Source organism: Zonotrichia leucophrys, chromosome 1A, assembly GCF_028769735.1.
Source record: "Zonotrichia leucophrys gambelii isolate GWCS_2022_RI chromosome 1A, RI_Zleu_2.0, whole genome shotgun sequence".
NCBI classification, from domain to species: Eukaryota; Metazoa; Chordata; class Aves; order Passeriformes; family Passerellidae; genus Zonotrichia; species Zonotrichia leucophrys.
The window spans coordinates 10359507-10383566 of NC_088170.1; the positions used below are offsets into that span (position 1 = coordinate 10359507).

Below are 24060 nucleotides of genomic sequence, written 5' to 3' on the forward strand. Positions count from 1 at the left end.
GATCTAAAAAGACCTTGAGCCTCTCCAAAGAAGGACAATGAAGCTGGAGTAGGGGCTGGAGCATAAGTTTTATGAGGAGCAGCTGAGGCAACTGAGGGAATATTTAGCCTGGAGAAAAGGAGGCACCTCATCACCTTGTCTCTTCTCACAAGTGACAGGACAGGAGGAAATGGTGGCTTCAAGTTGTGCCAGGGAAGGTTCAGATTAGATATTAGGAAGAATTACTTAATGGAGAAGGTTGTCAAGCTCTGGAACGAGCTGCCCAGGGATGCCATTGAGTCACCATCCCTGGAGGTACTTGAAATAAGCGTAGGTGTGGCTCATAAGGACATGGTTTAGTGGTAGACTTGACAATGTTAGGTTCATGTTTTGACTTAATCTTAAAAGTCTTTTCCAACCTAGCCAATTCTATGATTGTTTGCCAGCTTGAGCTTTGAGTCTGGAAGAGTTTGAGTGCTTGAACCATATACAGAAGTAATTTGAAAGTAGGATTCATTTTTTGAAGTGATTGGGTTCAGTGTTTTGTGCAGCCAATTGAGAAACTGTCGTGACTAGGTGGGTTTGGGGTTTCTGCACAGGACAGAACTAGGTGGGTGGATGGAAGGGCATTGTGATCTCAAATAAATACATTCCACGATGTGCAGAATTTATGAATCCTAGTACCTTGACTCTAGTGTTCTGTGTCCCTCTCCTCTCTTTATCTCTCTCCGACCAGAGCAGTCACAGAAGATCAGTGTCAAAGAGATATTTGAACTGGGCAGCAAACTGTACATGTGGTGCTATGTGTGGAACTGTGGGTATGCAAGTTTGCTAGCCACCTGCTCCCAAAAGACGTCTTAAAAGCATGATTTCTGCCTGAGCCTCTCTCAGTGGAGAGAAGGGCAGATGAATGATTAATTTATACTTTCATCATCTCAGATGCTCATGTTCATGAAATATGAAAGTGGCTATTTCTGAGTTTCTAGACTTCTGTTGAGTATGTTTTGAATTGGCTGTTGGATTCAGAAGTTAGGGGAGAAGGCAGAAGTAGAATAAGTTACTCCATGCTCGCTTAGGAAAGCAGGCTTAGTATAACAGTTTTTAGATTATGGTCTGTGCATCGTTGGCAGCTGTTAGAAACAGATCTGCAAAGGAAGCTCCTGCAGTGTCTCCCAGAGACTGGGCTGGCAATCATGTTCCTCAAATTGCCCATTTCCAGTGCTGCCTTCTGACAGGAGGAGCAGCATGCTTTGTGTACATGTCTTTGCTTGTTACTGCTGGCTGGGTTTCTTGTAGCCTTCCTTAAGGTGATCATTTCACTTACTATGCCAAAGGCCCTTGGAATTTTTGGAGCTATATCAGTGTGGATGCAGGTGCCCCCAACATAGGGAATAATGTGCTCTGACTCCATGATTCAGGAGGCTGAACAATTGTTTATTAAGCTATACTATATTACACTAATACTATGTTATATTAAGAGATGCTATACTAAAGAGATACTACAGAAAAACCTGTGACTGTCTGGCCACAGTCACAACACAGCTTTTGCCAAATTGGCCAGTCAATCCAAACAACCCTCACAGGTGTCCAGTTAACAAATCACTTTGAGTAAGCAATCTCCATAGCTCATTCCACATGTGCCAAACAGGAGGCACAAATAGAGATAAGAATTGTTTCCTCTTCTTCTCTGAGCTTCTCACCGCCTTCCCCAGCAAAGATACTGGGAGAGACAATTATGTCTCTCTCTGATCAGACCCTGTGAATACCACAGGTCAGGATCTAATAAATTTTCACAAGAATATTAAGATCTTCATCTTGACTTAGGTTGCTGAGTGAAAATTGGGCAGTGGAGGGAGAAGAGAGATGGAGATGAGGATTTAAGTCTCCATAAAATCATAGCAGAGTTTGGATTCGAGTGTTATGTGATTTCCTGTACTTTGATCTCTTGTGTGAAGACAGAAGAATGTGTTACTGAAATAAGAGCTGAGTCTCATGCTGTGAAATGGTGAAAGATCACAGCTTTAAGCTCAGCTGTGTAGGAGGGAGGACCTTTAGAAATTACCTTGAACATACACATATTAATATGTATATACTAGAGCTAATATATATATGTTTATGTTTAATGTTCTCTTCACCTGCTTTTTCCAAGACCTTTAACTGTTCATATTTTCATGGCATGAGATGCCTTCCATTTGCCTTCGTCCTCATGGTGATTTGTATAATGTGACATTTCAGAGACCTGGCAAACAGGAAACCACATCCCACGTCTCTGGGCATGGAAACTGCTAAAACTGGAACTGACAACTGCAGGTAGTGCATTGAGTGTCAATATTTTTCTCCTGTCTCCTAAAAGGATAACTGATCCTTGACCACAAAGTGTGGTTACTGTTTTTTGCTGCAAGATATGGGAAAGTGATTTTTTGGGGGGTTTTTTGACAACTAGCATTAGCAGGGACTTCTGAGCACATAAGAAGATTGTGAATGTAATTATGGGGATGCCTGGACCTTGAGGGTCTCAAGGAAGCTTTTTAGAAGCTGAATGGGTGCTTTAGTGACATAGCTGCCTGTGAGGATGATGGTACTCTGTGGGATCTCAGCACCTCAGGACTGAGGTGCCGAGTCACCGAGACCACCCTTGGGGGGCTCGGGAGTCCTGGAATGTTGCCAGAAGTGTCTGGTGGCTGGACTTTGATCCTACACAGGAGACGACACCTGTATGAGGATAGGAGGGTTTCACCGGGGTGAATGGTGAAGGGATTAGTTAGTTAGAGAGTGAGACACAGGGTTTAGGATTTCTGTACAGGGGGGTTTAGAGAAGTAAGATGGAGGAATTGGGGCGTGTCCTGTCCTTCTTCTCCTTCTTCTCCTCCATCTTCTTTGGTGATGGTGGCACTTTGGGATTGGTCATTACTAAAAGTGCACCGGGCAATAAGGGTGAAAGGTATTGGGGAAAGAATGATAAATATTGTATACGCAACTTTGGGTATAAAGATAGGTGACTGTCTGGAGGGGGGGGAGTGTGCTCATGGCTGGCTGCTGAGCAGACCTCTGTCGGGCCGAGAGAAAATCTTTTAGATAAACAATTAATAAACACAGAGACCGAGAAAAGAACTGAAGCCTCTTCTCATCCTTTGAAACGCGGGCTGCTTCAAGGCCACCCGGGCCTTTCCAGGCCCTCCAAACAGCCGAAAACCGGACAGTACTCTGGTTTTGTAAATACTTGTCATAATATGGCTGGTTTTCTGTATGTTTTTTGTTTCTTTATTAAGCAGGTTGTGGTTTGACTGAAATGTGTACTAGACCTGGCTATTTATTTTTGAATAAACTTTTCTTGGATGGAAACTTTACTGCTTACACCTCCCAGCTGAGTTTGGTACTGAGTGTTCCAGTCTTTTAATGTAATTCATTTTGAGGAAATAATAAGCAAAACCACTTGTGGGTTAAAGATTTGATGATCTGATGGGCCAGAATGGAAAGTATTGCTGGAAATAACCTCAGATGTTACTGTTGAATCTGTAGAAAGCTTACGTGGCCATATGCTTTTAGCTTTTTCCAAATCCTAATTAATAAAGAATGAACATGTGTATGTGTGTGAACGAATAAAATCTAGGATCATCTCAAGCTGAAATGATGCCAGGTGGTTAACTTTGCAAGGAGGGAGAATAAGAAGCTAGAGGAAAATATCTTTTGTGTCTAGTTTCAGCAGTTGAGAATAAATTTAATTTATGATATTATGGCTGAGACAAAACTCCTGCCAGCACTTAGTGTACCTTTCCCTAAGCTGGTTTTCCTGGAACAGGTATTGCCAAAATCTGGAGTCTGGGTGTCTGCTGGGGCCCTGTACGTGGTGCCACAAATGAGCAAGTAAGAGCAAAATCTCTTTCACCTGCTTTGTCTTGGAGCATCTCCAAGGGTTTCCTTTTTAACTATCCTGCTTGTTAGGGGCCAGTGTGTTATATTAGAGGAGGCAAACCACTCTGATCCTAGGATGGCAGTGTTAGAATAGCTCAATCTCTTAGGGCAAGAAGTGCATACACAGATTTTCTTCCAGTTTTACTTGCACAGGAAGAGCAGCCTCTGTTGCCTTCCCAGGTGAGACTGAAATAACCACAACTGCTGCAGGTGCCAGAGCCTTGACCCTTCAGCACAGAATTTTAACTGTGTCCATTTTTCATCTGAGTTTTGCAGGTGGAAGCATCATAAAGGATAAGTTTAGGTGGGAGTGGGACAGCTTGCAGTGCAGTATATGCTTGGAAATTTATCTCACACCTTTTTTGTCAGCAGTGATAGGAATTTGAGGCATTCCACAGCAGCAGGAACTGTCCTACTGTGCTCTTAATCTCCATTAACAGGGCTGCACTGGTTGTTAAAATGTGTGTAGTTTTGGAGGCCCAAGCAGGTCTTGGGAGTGCAGCTGAGGATAACCACAGCCTAGGCTGCTAAAGAAAATTCTTAGCTAGCTGTAGGAGTCCAAAGCAGCTCAAAATAGGTTTTTCATTTGGTTTCATCCTTTCTGTAGGTATTGTGGGAAGCAGCAGGGGACGGAAGGACAGGATGAAATGGCCTCATGAAGTAAAGAGTGGCATGTTGGTGATGGGGATGACTTTCTTGACTTTACACTTGTATGGAGATTTGTACTGAATGCTTTTACGATGTTTATGGTAATAACTAATAAACTTTTATAAGTTCTTTCTCCTTTCTCATGGTTGTAAGAAGATGTGGAAACCAATTTTGGGGAGCTGAACATCAGCTGTGATTTGCTTACAGGTGGAAATGCTGCTTGCTTTATTTGAGTATTTCGTAACATTTGACTTGTTATTCCCGTTGTAATCAAGGACTGAACAGTGTGGCCTTTGAAAGGGAATGGGCAATGCTGGAAGGAAAAAAAGAGAATTTGGAGGCTTGCCTCACTTGAGAAAGGTCCCTGACAGCACAGCTAGACAAGTTGTGCTTCTATAATGAGTTTCTGTGGTTGTTCAGAGATGCTGTAAATAACACATTCACCACAAAGGATGCACAACTGGTGACTAAGTCCTTCACATACTGCTTTCAAACACTGCTCCCTTTCACTGCCAAGTTCTCAGTGGTGTGAAGTTGTTTGTATATGCTTTTATCCAGCTGAATACAGAACATATTGTTCTGTTGCTCTTCTAGTTCCATGCACTTTGCTTACTACCCATGGGCAACTAATGGCCAGTTAGGATTAGGGAATTCCCTATAATCACTAATTAAAATCCCCACTCAGTGTACCTTTAAGTGTGTTAGTTTACCTTTTCCTTGGGAACTTCATGTTTATGGTGAATATATTATATTTTCGTATCTACATCCATATATCAATATAATATAATATAATATAATATAATATAATATAATATAATATAATATAATATAATATAATATAGTATAATTAATATAATATAATATAATATAATATAATATAATATAATATAATATAATATAATATAATATAATATAATATTTTTGATTTCGCATATCCTGGAGAAGTTCCTTTCTCAAGTAGCAGGAAAGTTTGGATGTTCATAAGCACAGCCTATTGAGGAAATAGGTCTGAAAGAAGTCTTAAAGCAAGAATCCGCTGAAATTATAATTCCTGATGTGGTTCTTTTAACTGTTCTTAAAGACCTGTAGTGATGGAGGGTTCTGGATCATCTGGAGCAATCCTTTCCAATACAGACTGGCCTTTGGAAAACATCCTCATGGCTATTAGTGAATTGCTGAGCTATCCAGTATAGATGTGGAAAAGAGATTATTCCTCCTTTTTATAATTTTACATAAGCTTGAGAACAATTGGCATATTTTATTCTGCACCTTCTCTTTAGACTCTAATAATTTTTCTTTTAGGATGATTAATCCCAACTTTATCTTGGTTTTTTCCTCATTGGAGCACCTCTGTCCCTCCATTCTTGTATTTTTCTTTGGATTATTTGTAATTAGACCATATTTTTCCTTAAATTGAGCATCTAAATCTAGACAAAGTCACACAAAAAGCTCATTTAATTCCTTTTCTAGTATCATAGCGTGAGACTGCCCACTTGGGTTTGTGTCCCTTCCTGAAGATTCTTGTGCAGTCAACTGGATCAGAGACACTGAAAGCACCTAAAGCACTTTGGGGGCTCTGCTTGGGACTGCTAAGCTGAGTTGTCCCACTGTGGTGGCTGCCATGTAATGTTGGCCCTGCAAGAGAAAATCTGCACAGAAAAGAAAATTCTTACTCCAAATTTTGCATAAGGCTCAGGTCATTGCAATTGGAAATGTTTAAATAACGTGCATTTGAAAGCAAAGCTCAAGCTATCATACTTGCAGTGTTTTTTTTTCTTTTCATTTTAATTAGCAGATGTTTTCTGTACCACATCCTTTCCTGGGCAGTCCAGTATTAGGTAATGAACTGAATTCTCTGTGTAGTTGAAGTTCTGTGTGCAAACCTCCCTAGGTCAGGATAGCAGCACTTGACACGTGTGAATACCTGTGTCAGGTTAAAAGCAAAGGATAACCCAAGCTCCTGTACTCCAAAGTCTTTTCTTTAGACCATTTTGAGCCCCATCTGTTCCACTTTAAAAGAATTTAGAAACTTCCCTGTGTTTTCAGAACAATTTATTCTAACTATTCTTTGGGGAAAAAAACCTCACTGAAGTGGTTTTTTTTCTGTCCAGGGAGTGGAGAAATTATATTTGTGCCTATCTCTATATTCGGTCAGTTTATAGCAAGAGAGTATTCATGGGATAGTGGGAATATTGCAGTGCGATATAATTAGGCTGAATGTCCACTCTCAAGTGACTGTGTGTTGTGAGGGAATTGAAAGCACAGGGAATGAAATAGAGTAAATTGTAGCTCATAACATGTGTAAGACTGACCTGCTTTCCTTTAGCATAAATAAAAATTTTATGCTCGTTTGACAGTACAGGCCAAAGTAGTACAGAGTGTGTGTGCTGTGATCCATAAACAGTGGCCTTTTTTGAAAACAAACACCTAAATATTGTGACTTGGGAAAAGCCAAGCTTTGATAAGGGGAAAAAAAAAGCCCTATGCATAGTGCAGCCACTTAAATAATTGAAATGAACTTCATACAGAAGACTTTATTGGTCGTGGCTGCTCTTCTCCATAGGAAAGTATTTCCTCATGAGATAATTTTATTTATTTATTTCTATTTGAAATAGTTGCTTCAAGAAATTTTATTGTGGGTGTCTCAGCACTTTTGGTGGTTTGTAAGGTGTGGGCATATATTTATTATGTGTAATGTTATTTCTTGGGATTACATTATTAGAAAAAAAAGCATCAACTGTCAACGAGGATCTTCAATTTAGCCCTTCCACCTAAGAAAAGGGAAGGATTCCAATGTACAGGAGCTGGGGTTGGCTCTTAGTAGAATGTTTGATTATACCTGATATGCTTTCCTTTAGCAGCCTCTGTCCTTTAAGGCAAGTGTGGATTTTCTAACTTTCTAAGGGATATACAAAGGAGCATTTATGTACATTGTAAATACTCCATCACAAACAACTGATAACTTACTAGAGAACATTAGTGTGTTTTCCCCTTTCTTTTGAACCCATTTCAGGTTCAAATAGGACTCTTCTGAGCAGTAAGTTTCTTAAGACTGATACACTGTGGAAATTATCAGATGAGTGTTATTTCTTTATCCAATGTATTTTAACAATACTGTGTATTTTATCATTATCTTGGATAAAAGTGGAAGTAGTTAATAATATGTACAGTCATTTTCATTTCATTTTTGTTTGGAGACATTGTGTTGATGAGCCAGTTTTTTTGAAAAATCAACAGAAGAAGCCTGCAATTATTTTAAATTGTGCTAAGCTTGCAGTAAAGCAAAATAGCTCTGTGATCAGAAAGGGATTTGTTCTTTATCTTGGAAGATCATATCTATTTTCAAATTATAAAATGTGCATCAATCTCGTCTCTACTTTGTGTTCTTATTCTTGAAACTCAGGTCATTATTCCCCATAAAACTGAACTTTTGCTTTCCCACAGCTCTGTCTCATTACAGATGTAACTGAATTTACTTCCTTCCTCTGGGAAAAGGGAAATGCTTTAAATGTGTGGTACCTTGTGGAGAACAGTGGCAGCCTCAGTTTCAATGCAGTGATATTTTTTAAGCAGAAAGGTTTTAGCTATTTGTGACATTAACCCCCAACTTCTAAATTCACTTTAGAATCCAGTGGGTGGCTGTTTCAGCTTCTAAACATAGTTAGTGTTGTCCTGAGGTGTTCCTATGAAAGGAAACGGGTACTTCACCAGATTCAATGTGACAATGTTTTTTTAACTAGATAGATTGAATTAGATAGGTTGACCACATCATAAGCAGAAAAAAACCTACAGTTTTTCCAAGTTTCTTGGGAATCTAAGGTGTATGTATTTCAACTTCTAAAATGTTTGTGTACTGTCCTGAGGGGTCCCACGTAATGAAAGAAGTCATCACACTTCACTAGTTTAAACTTCTGTGTTGTCCTAAAATGCAGATGAGATTGTGTCAAAACAAATACCAAGGTCTGAATTGAAGAGAAGCCTGTGTACTTCTTGTGACACCCATGCTTACTGTTCTGGATATTATTCTTTTGATTTGTCTTTGTCTTGGAGACACAGCAGCCAGAATGCTTCTCAGCCCTGTTTCCCAGTTGCCTTCTCCAGAGTGCAGGGGAATGAGGTTGGTTTTAACCAGATGTGGGATTCACCTGAGTACCTTCTAAACCTGGCCCAGTTTTTTCAGCAGAGACTTTTTTTACCAGTGCCATGCGTGGTACATGGAGTGGTGCCTGTGGACCTGTGCTTGATCAACATGTGCTGCAATTTCCAACCCTCCCTGTCTCATGTCTGTGGCTTTACTGAGCACTAATGGGGGGAGTTTGGAACCTTGTGCAGTCTTGCACAGCAGAGAAGTGGAGAGATGAGGTGACCCAGGGAGCTAAAGGGCCAGGAAAGGTCCTGTTAAGGACTTAGAAGGATTTTCAGTGTCACCATTTGCCTTGGTAGCAATTCCCAGCCAAGCTAACATGGTGCTGTACTGCAGGATCTTGAGTAGTCATTGTCAGCCAAGGTGACAAGTGTGCAGTGATTATTTCTGAATGTGTCAGTCTGGCTGGCGTTATCCACCTGTGAATGATGCCTTGCCCACTTTTTTCCTCCTTGCTGCTTTAAGGTAGATATGTTTTCTTGAATGCCTCTAACAAATGTCAGTTATAATACAAACATCTCTGAGCTGTGCTGTGGCTTCTTAGTTTTTTAATGCTCAGCTGTTCTGAAATGTGTTTCAATTGCTCTGCTGGTAGCCTTGCCTGTGAAAGGCACATGAATGGATCTGTTTCCCAAGATTGTTTCTAAATTGGCTGGTGTGTGCTAAGTTTTGGTAAGAAGAGATTGTTTGCCTGCCCTTTTTACTGTTGTTTTTCCAATTCCAAGATATGAATGAGAAAGTTTTACTTTGTGATGTTTCTGAAGAGATATTGTTCCTGTAAAACATGCTGTGTGAGCAGACTGCCCCATAAAGTAGGACTGTGAAATGCTTTCCACTCCCATCTACTTCTTTTGACAGTTGTTTTGTTACTTTCCTGGTTCTTCTGTACATAAAAAAATGTAATCTATGCTTAGATTCTCTTTTTGGATTATCTATATATTCATTGTTTCCTCCAGCAGCTCCTTTTACGATTTATTTCGGCTACTCTTAGTAACATAATGTTTAGTCCTTTTTTCCTGTTGTTAACTGAGGCTATCAAGTTTCTTAGGGCCATGGAGAAACTGTAGTTCTTATTACAGGATAGTCTTGCTGCTATGACTTCAGTATTCATAGCTCCTTTATGCTAGGCTTGGGTGCCACATGACTCTAAAGCAAATAGGAGTACTGAGAAGTAGAAGACTCACATTTTATAATCCTGGGTTTTTTAGTAGGTATGTCTGATAACTGGTGGTGTCACAGCTTCACCAACTTCTGTGCTGGGCAAAGAGGGTCTAACCTGGCTGGAGCTGGCAGAGCTGAACTCATTTGTGTTGGTCATGAAGTTGTTCCCAGGTCTGGAAGCTTGGGCAGCAGGATAACGTGTTTCTAGCAGAGTGCTCTGAGAGCGCTGATGAGCGCTGTTGGATTGCATTAAGGACGTGGAAGAAAAGGCTTTGGGCAAGTTTCATTTCTCTGCAGAAGCGAGCTACTGCAGTTTCTTTACTTGTCATCTTTGGAGTGTGTTGCTAAGGAGAAAAGAACAAAAAGACAAGAATGAGTTGCTAAATCTTGAGATACTTGCACAGGAAAATATTCTTGATAACATAATTATTCTTAAAGCCAGTGCAGTTCCAGAATCTCTAATAAAGATATCTGCGCTGAATGTGTCTATGTTATACATGGATGCCTGAGCTTGACAGCCTATATAGATAAGGTCATTTTCATTTGTTTTGGTTAAGTTCTTGTATGGGTCTTATTGTTTGAAGTAATACTTCTGTTGCCTTCTTTGTGGTAATTTTGCCAGGAAATTGTCTTCTTGAAGTTCTATGGGTATGAATTATGACAGAAGTCTGATCTTTGGTGTTATGTAGTTGCTCTATTTATTACAGGGTGGGGGTTTTTTTGGTTTTTGTTTTTTTTTTTAATTTCTCTTTTTCCAAGTGAGGTCAAGGTCAATAACAATTGCGCATTGTAAAGAAAAAGCTTAGGTAACCTCTACTTAAATGTACATGAGTACTTCTTGAATTTCTCTTCCATCTCTTTGAATGTCCCTTTTCTTTCCATGTTTTCAGCACTCTTTTGGTGAAACGCTTATTTTCAGCCTCAAAGGCTGGGGTAGCTGGGACTGTTCTGCTCTCTTTCCCAGCTTTTCTTTGAGATCTCCTTTTCCTGTGAAAACGCGTTGACAGATTCTCTTTCATGTGCCTTGATTTGCCAAGTGATACATGCTGCGAGTACCGCTAAATGCCTTCATATCCGACTGAGCAGGAGATTTTTGGTATTATTTGCTTATTCATATACAACTGTTTGAAAAATTAAGCATGTACAGGCATATTGTTGCGATCTGGCCCCGGAGCAATGAAGTTGTTGTTCCGAGTTCAATACAGAGTGATGGTACCCTGCCAGCTGAAAATCTCATCTTCAGATTTTTCATCGTGCTTTTGTGTCTGTAGCGGAAGCCTTGTGAATTAGCCTCTCACAGGAGCTGCTTTCAGGTGCTGCAGGTTGGGACTGCCATTTATTCCTTGAAGTAACAGGATTTTGGAGCAGCGAGCCTGCTGACCTGAGCAACTTAAAGCGCAATGAAGAGTTTTTTTCCTCTGTTGGTAGCACAGCACAGTTAAGGATATGTGTCAATGAAGAGAGTCCCTGTGGATAACTGGGTTTCTAGGATACAGCATATGATCTGCTTTAATTAGACAGTTACTCTTGTCTTCAGGCTCTCGCTCATTTTGCTGCTTGTAGAGATTTTATAGTGATAATGCGGTGTAAGAAGTAAAATTGTTTTGTTTTAAGGATGTATTTTTTTGCTTGTGTGCAAAATGCCACTCAGTGATCTGTTATCTGCACTAAAAAAGAAGCTAATAGAAATTTAATTGGTCTTTTCAAAAGCTTCCAGGATCTGCATTTTGGTGGACACTGCAGTGTTTAGTATAAATATAAAGCTTTTCCCTAGTCATTCAGTTGGATGAAAACTGACACGGCTGCTTAGAGACTTAAAACCAAGTTGCTGTGCAGAAAGCAATTAAAAAGAGGGAAAAAAAAAAAAAGGAAATGGGGGGAAGGAAACCTCTTCCATTTTAAAAATGTGACCCGGTTATCCCAATGAGCAAATCTGATGAGAGTTTTTCTTAGAATTAACATTTGTAAAGTCAATTCAAGTTTGTGTGTACTTTATCTCTAGCATATGGCTTCCCACACGATGATGTCATGTACAGCAGAGTGCCAAAAAAAGCGTGAATGCTCCCAGCAAAAGCTACACTTTGAACTGGGATTTGATGTGTGGTTTCTGTGCCTGTGTGTGCAGGGCCAGCCAGCCAGTCCTGTTGGAGCAGCGAGCTCTGCAGAGAGGCACTGCTGTCCTCAGCTGTGGGTGATGGTCTGCAGGAAGGCACAGTGGCCATGGAAGGCTTCTGTGTCATAAGCATCTACTTTTCTCCCCTCTGAGATGTTGGAAAGGGAGTGAATTGTCACAGCTGATTTGCTTCAGAGGTGTTCTAGAGAGGGACTGTCAGCTCAAGGCATCTTGGTGCTGTGAGAGCTTCCTGCAGTTCCACAGGAGAGGATTTCTGTATCCTTGGGGTTTGCAGGTGTTGTGTAGGCACAGCAAACTCTTCTGTGCTTGGGCTTTGTTCCCAGCCCACTTCTTAGCTGAGTCATGGTTTTCCAAAGGTTGTAATAATGTTTGGGAGGTGGATCTCACTTTGTGCTTGTGTTTATGGAGTGGATGGTGGGGTGGCTCACTCTGACCCCTCTGTATGTTCTCCTGCCCTTAATGCCTGATGTTGTGGTCTGCTTGTTACCTTCTGTTACAGAACGCTCTCCTTGGGTTGCACAGTTTTTGATTTCTTTCATGCAAAACAGAATGTGTCACAGTGGTATAAAATTAAGAGAAACTGTGGGTTCTTTTTATTTTAGTCTACCATGTACTGTAAATTACTACAGGGTCCTGTTCTGCTTCAGCAGTGGCTATCTTAGGAAGATTCCTGGATCAGAGCATAGATCACAAGTTTCCTCCTGAGCTCTTCCATTGGCTATGCAGTGGAAGTGTGGAATCTCAGACTGCCTACAGGTCTTTAACATGATGGTTACTAGCAAATGTCCTAAAGGAGATTTTGAGGGTGGCTTAAGTGATGGAGAAGGAAAAAAATGTCAGTGCCAGTGCCTACTGTTACAGGTTCATTGGTATTGACTGCCAAATGCAAGAGTTCAAGAGGATTTCAAAGTGTATGTTTTGACTGGAGTATGAAATGCAGTTAGGCTGCCTTCTAAACCTCTTTCTTTACAAAACCTTTATAATTCTGCTGGCCAGCAGGTTTGTCTTTGCCCCTTTGTGCTGTGGTGCACGTGTTCTCCTCATACAGAGATGGAAGCTTGTGCTTATTTGCTGTGTAGGAGGGGGAGGTTCTTGTCTACTTGCACCTGGGCAGCAGCTGAACCACAGCTGTGCGTGTGGGTGAAGAATGACTTTAAGGTGTTCCTGATCTTTTTTGCCTATGTATTCAAACCTTAAAGATGTAAAAGTGAGCATGTGTGTACCTAGGCACTCACTTTGCCTGCTGCTTCCTAGTAACACTTATTTTCCTCATAATACAGATTTTTCTGTCATGAAATTTTTTCATCAGCTGTGGTGAGAAAGGGGGCTGAGACAGCATAATTTTTCAATTTCATTAGTTTCTCTGTCTTTTAGCTTTTCAGGTGGTACAAGCAGCTTCATTAGTTAAAATTCATATGAGCATCTGGTAAATGGTGAGGGATTCTTTTACAGTAAGAAAATCAACATCTTTGAGAAAGAACTGTTGAGACTTGGTATAGTTTGTGTCTCTTGCTGCCCTGAGGATGCACTGGGCAGGGGTGCAGCATATGCTCCAGGGACCAGAACCTTCCAAAATCTTCAGGGAGCTCCACAGAGCAGCTGTGAGCTGGAGCTTGGGAAGGGAGGGACAGTTCAGGCCCCCATCCCTCCTCTCCCTGGCTTTTGTGTGCCAGGGGTAATTATTGTCACTGTTCAATCCGTGCTTAATGCCTCCCAGAGAAGAAAGCAGACAGCTTTCCGTCTGCACATGCTTCTGTGACTGGTATTTTCCTACAAGCCAGACACCTAAGAAATTTAGTTAGAGGCTTACACAAGGGAGCTATATAAATTTTTTGCAATGACCTAATGCATACAAGCTCTTTTGGTGGAAGCTGTACTAAATCCTGTTAAATAAATTAGGAAGTTATTAAGTGTTAAGCTGTAGGAGGAAGAGTTAAGATCTTTTTTTTCAGATACATTTGCTTCTATCATTCTTTCTACCCTTGGGTGGTCTTGAGTCCTATGCTGCATTCAGTTTCCTACTTCCTATTTTTTGAAGAAAATGTTAAAATATATGTTATCAAAAGCTTCTCTTAAATGAGATATGCTGCTCCATCCCATAATCAGATAAATGTTTCAAGTGGTGAATATTCCTAGTGAGCTCATAGCTTTAATTTTAATTATTTGGGAGCTCCTGTTATGTATTTAGTCAGGAATTTTACCGTAATATTTGGAATGTATGTAGCATTAATTGCTTTTCTACCTAAAATGCATCTGTTTGAAACAATGGGCAGCAATAAAAGAGCAATTTTTCTCCTTGCCTTAAAAACATAGCTACTAAAATTTAATTCTGTTGGTCATTGTGTGAATACACAGAAGACTTTTTTTAAAGTGATACATGTTTTGAACTGTTTTGCTGCTAGTCTGCTGGCATTTTCTGTTGTTTGCAAACTTTATTAGTCATAACTTAGTTTCTCAAAAATAATAGAATGAAAATTACTCGTTCTATTGTTAAGGTCTAATTTTTACTACAAGGAAAGATTTCCTGTCTTTGTTGTCACGCCTGTACCTGTCTATGATTTAATACCTTGATAATATGGAAGATTACTGACTTTTTAGTAAATACTGAGAATTGTGGTAGTGTACATTTGCCATATCTTATTAGCAGAGTGCAGAAAAGTGATGCAACTTTTTTGAAGTCACTTGAGGAATCAGTGCAGAGGTGAGATTACATCTGGATCCTGCATTTAAAAAATACATGGAAGTATATTTGTTATAAATGAAGAATATAGAAAAGCCTATCAGTATACATGTATTATGTATATATACATGTATATATACATGTATATTACAAATATATATTTAAAACATCCTTTCCTTTATTTATTCCAGGTTATAGAACAGACATTACTTTTTAGCACTGCAGCTACAGGAAGGATGCAATCTGCATCCCTCTAATTGCTATCTGGAAAAATTAGTAGTCTAGTTTCTGGTTTATGAACTTGTGTAGTTTTTTGGCATGCAGACACGGTATATTTTTGTCACCAAAGAACTCTGTGGACTGCAGCAGTCATGAGAAGCTTCTGTCCTTCCCAAATTCACATGTTGCCGCAGCCTTAGCGGGGCACGGCTGTGTTTCTATAATTTCGGATTTGGTGGTTTCAGGGGTTGCTCATTTCAGTGACAGGTTTCATTACTTGTGACACCAGCTAGTTTTGGGGGGCAACAGGAGCAGCAGAGAGCAAGGCCACCAGCAGATTTCCTGTGTTATTGCTCCTCCCATGTCCCAGTGTCATTGTCTGAGCTGAGGCATTGTAGCGGTGCCATCTGTGATTCCTGTGGCCCCTGCCGCTGGTGCTCGCCTTTCCTCGCCTTTGCTGTAGCTTGGGATCACAGCTTTGTTCCCTAAGCTATCTATTCTTTTTCATAATGTTATCAGCCTGCTGGAGTTTGGCTTGTCTGATGTGAGCCCGTCTGAAGGGGAATGGGGAACAGTCACCCGACAGTGACAGCTGTGCAAACAAACAAGTCAGCGCTGATGCTCATCAATAGCTTTGTGCAGCCGCGGCATTGAGATGCAGCAGAACATGTGCAATCTGTCTGCTTCCTTTGTCCCACGGCACAGCCAGAGCGGCCACTCTGCGCTGATTGTCATGCCATGGTGTGCCTTCCGCTCCTTCCCTTTCTCCTTTGCTTTTCCTGCCTCTTTGTGGGCTGTCTGGCTGCTCCCAAACACATCTGCCACGCGTCCCATCTGCTCTCCCCGAGAGGCACGCTCAGTCCTGACAGGCGCTATTCAAGTGGTGCAGTGTTCTGTGGAGTTGACAGAAAACACTAATTTGTATTATTAATGGCGGATCACTAATGCTCCCTGCTTCTGAAACGCTGAGCAAAGTAAATAGGCTGGAACATCAACTTGTAAACTTAGTGGTGGGTTTTTCAAAATCCTGCATGTGTAGGTGAATTTTTCTCATTTCCACTTACCATAGGTAACAGTGTTCTTGCTTTGTCTTAGACCTTACAACTTTTTCAAGACACCGTGTGTTTTCCTTCCAAAAAATGAAACATTTATTTCAAAACTTGTGTTCTTTCCTTCCTGGCATCAATGGCAAGATTCTTTACATTAAGAGGCAAGGCACAAGTGTGTGATGAAATAATTATTTGCTATTCCTTTGTCTTTTAAGGAAAAATATTATCAGACCATCCAAAAAATTTAAAAACATATTCTAAAGTCAGAAAAAATTTAAAGCCTTGCCTGTTCTGCATGTCTGTTGGACAGCTTAGGGTTATGCACTCAACTCTTCAGGACATCTTTTCTGTGACATTTACTTACTTCCAGCAGGATCCTGCCATGTGCCAGCTCCCCAGTCAAGCTGAACAAAAATAAAGTGGCTCTCTGTGGGTGAAGGAAGATAGTGTGCAGCACGGGCATAGATAGACAGTAGAGTTGTTTTTGTTGAATCACCTCTAGCTTTGAGTCAGAGACTTGTGGAGGTACCTGATCAAAAGTGCAGTTACTAATTAGTATGAGTATTCAGCTCTGTCTGGTCCTATTAACTGTCAGCTGTATTCACCATGCTCATTATGGAGCTGTCACAGCTGCCTTGTGTACTGCTGCAGAGATTTACAGCATGAAGCTGTGGTGAACAAGGAGCAACCATCTCTGTTACCGTGTTTGTCTGCAATGTGCAATTCACTGTAAGCAAGGGTTAGGTGTCCAAAGTACCAAGCTGGGCAGGATTTTACAGGGCTGCCTAAACTGAAATGCACATGCATGCAGGGAGAGAAGTGATTCATTTTGGCAATGTTTGGTTCCTACCCTTGTAAGTCTTCCTTTAGTAACTCCCTGCTTACGCAGAATGTCACAAAGAGAAAAGTAAAGGTTGGAAGCGCAAGTCAAAGAAAAGAATGAGGCCAGGGAGGCTTCTAGCAATGAAAAAAAGTTGAGCAACTTTTGGTCAGCTAGCCGAGCTGTGTCAGGGTACATTTTGGTTCTGTGCTTCTTGGAAACTGCTTTGTCTGGTACTCATGTTAACTCCTTGTGAAAACTATTATTCCATGGTGGCTGCACTGTTCTGCACTGTGTCATGTTCAAGCATCTGACCTCTGCTGAAGAGGTTGAGGATGGACTTGTTTACTTGTTTTACATAGCTTTTACAAGAGTGTTTTTTCTTGTCTTCTTGTTCTTCACCTGAGAGCATTGTAAGGCAGTATATTTTATCATCATACTCCAACTAAGCATCATAAAGCTGGTAATGCCTACAGTGAGTTTGAGTAGGAAAAAAATGGATTGGGACTGCTTGAGAGAATAGTATCTGTTATGCTACAAAACTTTGTGCATGGAATTTGTAAAATAAAGGATATAATCACAGCATTCACTTAGTTAGGTGTGATCAGTGGTAAGCATTAACTCTCCTAGTTGTACTTTTCAGATCAGCACCTTCAAAATTTATCAAATCAGTGTGTCAGCACTTGAAAAGTTGTGTCAAGGAGTTCAGCAGACAGCCCAGGGAGAAGGGAATAGGAACAGCAGTTTATCACCTCTGGAAAGTGGTGTTAGACACTGGGAAACAGATAGGTGAGCTATTCCTGCAGGACTTTCTGTGAGTTATTGAGTTCAAGGCATCCTCTAAAGGGTTACAGATGTATTTGCAGTTGAACTGTGTACTGTATCATTTGTCCAGTGCTTTATAATGTATGTGCTTGTTTTTACTTTAAACTGGTCCCTGGTGGTTTAACTGGATGGTTTAACTCCCTCCAGCCTTGTTAATGGGTGTTGCCAGTGGGTTCCAGCAGCACTGCCTGACACTCCCATATGAAAATAGGGTGATCAGGCATGATAGTTAACTTAAAGATGAACGCTTTGTGTGTACCCTTGAAAACTATTGTGCTGCAATTTTCCATGATTTCCCTTAATAATTCAGCTCTGAATGCTATTAATCCAATCTCAACATTTCAGGAAAGTAATCAGCCTTTTCTCTGCCAAACTCATCTGTTCTTGGAAAAGCTTGTATACAGATCTTCTCTGTAACCCAAGAATACTTTTTGAGAGAGGAGAGTATTTTGTTTGTTGAAATATGTGGTGAATTCTCAACTTTTTCTCCTTTGTATTTGAACCTGGCCATTACTACTTGAGCTCTGCAAACTAGAGGAATAAAAGGTCTATTACAGGTGGCCTATAAAGACAGTAATCCTTTAGAGGGCTGTGAATAAACATAGCAATTGTGTAATGAAGCAATTTGTCAGTGACTGCTAACAGGCCAGGCTTCAGATGAATGGTGGACAATGTAAAAATAACATGTTACAGACATGTCACAACATGATAGCAAATTCTTCCTGTTGATACATTTGCCCTATGAAAAAGGGAGCTCTTCTTCATCTCTTGTGTCATTCATTTCTGATATGAGAGGGAGGATCTGGTCCATGAACAGAGTAGATCTTCTAGTGACCTTAATATTAAGAAAGAATAAAATCAGAAGAAATTAAGGGATACTAAAGGAGAGTAAAACACCTAAAATTATGTAGATTTTCCCCTGCATTGTTCCTCGTTACCCTTTCTGATGTGTTTGCTTTGGGAGACCACTAGCTGCCATGGAGTGTAGCCTTGCCCAGGTAAGAGGGAGGCACTTTGTGCTCTTGCACAGGTCTCACTGGAGTGCTGCTGTAGAGACATATCAGTGCTTTGAGAAGAGCTTGGGTTGTCTTGTTCATTTCCAGGGAATGGAGTTTCACAAGAAATCTCACTGTTTGTGCTGAATTGCTTGTGGAGGATTTTTACTTACTTTGTCTTCGCCCTTGAATTCTGGGCAGTTGTCTCCAGAAATATTCTGTGTGACATTTGCTCATGGCAATCTTGCTGCTTGTGCTGATCTGTTGTGTTTTGGCTTTTGTTTTTCTCTCCCTCTTGATTTAGATGAGAGATCCTTGGAACAGCAGAATTTTTCCTTTTTCTCAACGGTGCATGAAAGCATATCAGGCAGCAGGACACAAACGGCCTTAGCAAGGAGTACTTTGGAGTCCCAGGAAAGTAATTTGCTTCAAACAGTTTTATCATCAGTTACCACTTCCTTTGATGGGACTTTACTTAGCCAAGAAGAAACAGCCATGATTTCAGAAGGGAGAAGTACGCCGATGGTAGATGTCTCTGTAAGGAGCAATGAGGCATTCCTAAGTGATGATGAATTTATTAGCTCCTTTTCAAAGGCACAGTGGACTCCTCCCGTGAAGTCTTTTGCAGTTTTAACAGATCATCACTCAGTTAATACAGTAGAGCCATCAAGAGAAATGTTAGAAACTGTGTTGCTAACACCTTCATTATCTGTCCTTTCTTCACTGTATGATATCTCAGAAACAGCACAGCAGAAGACTCCCTTGAGTGCTGTCCCTGAACGCAGCTACACTCTCATGGAGCTAAAGCCTTTTGTACCAGATCCTGAAATACTAACAGCAAGCAGAGATGTGCTGTTGTACCCTCCAAATACAGCTGTTCCTTTCACGTCCATTCCTTCTGACAGGGGAGTTGTGGCACAGGAAAACATCAATGCAAGTTTAACAGCTCTGCCTTTTGGGGGTGCTTCAGAGGGATCTCCTCTCCATCTCAAGCTGCGGGGTGAAACCAGCCCTGGGGCCCCAGATGCCACAGTGCAAGGTGCAGACCTGTATGGTGATGTTTACACCCATGTGAGTAGCAGGGCAGCAGAATCTCTCAGTCAAAGGACTTACCCCACTCCAAGCATTCCCTGGCACACACCAACTTCAGCAGCCAGTGCTGAGCCTGCTTTTTATCCTATTAGTCTTCCACTTGTGTCTTTCCCTCTGGATTCAGCTGCCATTTCCGTGAACTCTAAGACAGTTCTTAATGCCAGCCTGTTTACACACGAATTCTCCACTACAGCACCAAATTTGCCTGCTGGTTCAGAAATACCAAGTCAATCAGAGCTTGCCAGTGAGCTCAAGAGTCCAGTGCCTTTCACGAGATCCTACAGTTACTGTCTGTATTGTGACTCTGTTTCCCTTCTGCCAGAAGCAGGCTTTGCCCCAGAACACGATGTGGGCTCAGGCGATGATGCTGAAACTTTGTCCATCAGAGCCTCTGAAGTACAAGGCATAACTGCATTTACAACTATAATTACTGATGGGTATGACTTAGAGGAACCTACACCTGAGACTTTTGATACTTCTTTTCCATCAAGACCAGTTGTTTCACTTTCTTCAAGACTCGCAGAAATCCCTGACTCAAGCATGTTTTTATTAAGCACTACAGACACTAGAACACCTATAACAATATCTCCCTCCTTCCATCAGCTCCCTGGGGAAACATCACTGAACATCTCTGTTTCCCAGACCCTCCCTGTTCTGGAAACAATTTCATTGACTCCAAGTGCTCATGTGGAATTTCCTGGTGCCACCACTGCTCTGTTGGACTCTGCCATCACCCCCAGTGAGCCAGTCACGTCATTCGCAATCAGTCGGACAACCTTGCTGGAGCTGCCAGAATTAATGCCATCAGAATCCGTGGTTTTGCTTGGCAAGACATCTACAAGGGATGAACTGTCTTTAAATATTTCAGATTTTCCATCCAATCTTTTATCAACGCCGTTTCTTATTGAATCTAGCTACTTGTCTTTATCGCTGACCATGATAAATTCTTACTCTGTCATGCAAAGTGATTTATTAACACTGTTACCTCAGACCTTGTTGACTGGGACATCAGTACTTCCTGAGGATGTTACCAGCTGGGACTTAGCTACCACTGTCAGCTCTGCCACTGATGCCGAGGTTTCTCAGTTGCATCTTAGCCAAACACCATACTTTCATTCCAACACATCGTCCCTTCCAGATTCACAGGTTCCTGAAATAATGCCATCATCGGAGTTTCACTCAGAGTCATCTGTGTTTCTGGAAGCGTCCTCGGTACTGCCAGTGGGCTCTGAAGTTGTGTTTACCTCAGCTGCCACAGGAGCTACCTCTCAGTTGGAGCCTTCCCTCTCCACCTCTCCCTCTGTGGCTCCTACCCTGGTGCTGCCCACTCCCGACACCCAGTCTGTTACCAGCAGCATCTTGCTCAGTGAAACAAATCTGATCTCTTCGTTTACTACCTTCCCAGCAACTCCTGTCTTAAACATATCTTCATCTCTACTTTCAACTGCTCTGGGCTCTGATGAGGATATTGGTGCTACAGTTTACCCCACGCTGCTTTTAACATCTGGCAGCAGGGGCAGTGTCCCCACAGCCATTCCTCCCACAGACCCTGACATCCTTGCATCAGATGCTGACACCATCAGCATAACACCCTTTCCTACAGCATCTCTGCCTGTGACCTCGTCGTTTGCTCCCACACAATTCCCTCTGACTGCCAGCCCTCCCCCTGGACATGAAGTTCCATCAGGAAGCAGTGTAACTGCTGGTGCTGATCCATCAGCTGCTGCCACCAGTGCTACAGGCAGCCCAGGGACAATGTCCTCCAGTGCTACAGGCAGCCCAGGGACAATCTCCTCCAGTACTACAGGCAGCCCAGGGACAATCTCCTCCAGTGCTACAGGCAGCCCAGGGACAATCTCCTCCAGTGCTACAGGCAGCCCAGGGACAATCTCCTCCAGTGCTACAGGCAGCCCAGGGACAATGTCCTCCCCCCCTCTGAGGAGCACTACTCCACCTGAAGTGGTGGCTGTGACCTCTGCTGTGACAACCACCAGGCAGCCGTACGTCTGCGACATCACCGTTCCCGACGCCTACTTGGTCACAGCGGGTAAGATATCCCCAGCATTTTCATTTTGGTTTGCAGAAGCCACTGCAACATGAACCCTAGCTAAATTGCAGATTTTGGATTAGCTAAGTGAACCTTATGGTGTAAATTCAGACCAAGAGCTGTAAAAGCATTGATTTATCATTTACTGTTAAAAATAATAGAGTTCACTTGAACAAAGTCCATTGTGAGAGAGAGTTACAAATAGATTACACTGCACAGAGAATGAAATTGTCCTCAAAAATTGCTGATCCGAGTGTGCTGAGTTAGAGGCTGCTTTATCACTTCATTGGTTGTAAATGAATGTTACTGTCATGGTACGGTTCTGCCAAACTGTTTAATGTTCTGACTGAGTAAGTTTCTCCTTTCAGTTGTTGCTGCTGTTTATTAAAAAACACCTGCATGTGAGGTAATGTTGTCATATGTAAGAGGAGAATTGGTTTAAAAAAAGTTTGGGTTTTGCAACCATGTTTATAATTTCACCTTACTAGCTTATGTTTGTATCTTACCTCCTTCCATACTTACTTTCAATTGGATTTGGTGTGTTTGTAACCAGAAAAAGTGACATTAGTGTGTTTCAAAATTAATTGTCTTAGCATCTGTGTTTGCTTTTCTGGTGTTTTGCTGCCTCTTCCTAGCTTGTTAACAAAACAGTGCCAGCAAACTAATCCAGGGCAGCTGCAGAAGTGCTGCATTTTTGTGCTGAGCAATATTTTTTACTCTGAAGACTTAGTTGCAAGAATTAAAGCAGAATGAGCATAATCTCATCCTCCAGATATGTAGGTGATCTAGCTGTGCTAGGGATGAGGAAGACTTTTTTAAAATGTAATTTGAGTACTTTTGTAGGCAAGTTATTGATGGAAAGTAAATGCAGGATGACAACACAACACTTTCCAGTTGTTTGCTTAACCCACAGTCACAGTGTCCAGTGTGACTGTAACAGACATGACATCTTTTGGGATGTGGGGATCTTAAAGCTCTTTCTAACTCTGTGGATATCCCTTTCATTAATTAATGTCATGTTTGCTTACTTTTTATTTAAGAGAAAAGTAGATGCATATTTTCTGTGGCTTTTTTCTGACCTTATCTACATTCCATGTGTTGCCTACAAAACTTTTAACTGTGTTGTGGCAGCGAACTCACTCACAAGTCAGACCAAATATGCTGCTGCTTTCCCATTTGAATGCCTCAGTGGCTCTTTAAAAGTTTCTTTTATCAGAATGCTAAAGACATTAGCTGTGGAAAAACAAAACAAGAGAAAATAAACTTACAGTTCCTTAAACTTTACAGTCACTTTTTAGGATACAGTCACACCTTGACCCCTGTCCTTGTTGTTCATCTTACCTGTTTGATGCAACTGATCTCACTACCTGCTTCTTCATGTGTTGCACAGTTGAAAATGCAGCTTTGAATAGACACCTAAGAGATGAAGCTAAAAGATATTTTCTGACTGACATTAATTTCTAGTGCTGGCCCGAAGAGCTGTTCTACGAAATGTCACTGAATCCATCAGAGAAGTGCTCAGAGTTCAGTTCAGGAGATCAGTAGAGCTGGAGGTAAGTGGTATGAAGTGTGTACAAGTACTCTTTGGTCAATATAATAGAGTAGGGGTTTAGTTCAAATGCTAAAACTGTAATTCAGACCGTCCATAGATACTGTATCAGAGAGAGCTTTATTTTAAGTTAAGTGTTAGTCATGTGTTGGTTGTTTTTTTTTTTTTTTTTTTTAATGTGGGCATGTCAACTTTTTTGCTTTTAGAATGCCATCATTTTCTAGGACAGACCTTTCTTGGTTTTGCTTGAGGTGAGCAAGTCATGTCCAGAATCCTCTGCTCACCTCCTTTGCCTGGTGAATTGAAACTGAAGAACTTTTATTCCTTCAAAATACCTGTTAAGGCAGGTCTGTTTGTACTGCTAGCTGATTACATACTTGGCACTTTAGGCAAAATGAATCCTTCTACACAGCCTTGTGCTATTTTACGTTATAAGTGAGACCATCAACACTTGCAGGGGAGGTGGTGGAATCCCAAATGCCTGATTTGGCAGATGGAAAAGGTAAGGGGAAAAATCAGGTGTGCAATAGTAAGATGTTATTTCTAAGCCTTCAGGTAGGTGTAACTCCTGTCCTTATTCCCCTCACAGGACTAGCTGTACTCTTGGGGGTTTCTGAAAGTTTTCTTTGATATTCAAGGAATCATCTTTGAGCAAGATTTCAATATTGTTTTCTAACTTCCAATTGTTGAAATAAGGGTTAAAGGCTCTGTTCCCCACCTCTGTGTCAAACCCTCTGAGAGGAAAAGACACAGGGGTAGTTTGGGGGTACCTTTGTTGTGTAATCAGATACTTCAGTGGTGAGGAA

At 41.3% G+C, this 24060-nt stretch overlaps 1 protein-coding gene across 4 annotated transcripts in view; it reads left to right on the top strand.

Annotated features, from left to right (window-relative positions):
• Positions 1-24060, top strand: part of KIAA1549 (KIAA1549 ortholog) — a 145036-nt gene that overhangs the window by 50599 nt on the left and 70377 nt on the right. For all 4 annotated transcript variants that reach the window (XM_064737383.1, XM_064737399.1, XM_064737394.1 and 1 more), the window contains exons 2-3: positions 18871-21705; positions 23170-23258. In XM_064737383.1, coding sequence (XP_064593453.1) covers positions 18871-21705; positions 23170-23258 — 2924 coding nt within the window. The remainder of the gene's footprint in view (positions 1-18870; positions 21706-23169; positions 23259-24060) is intronic.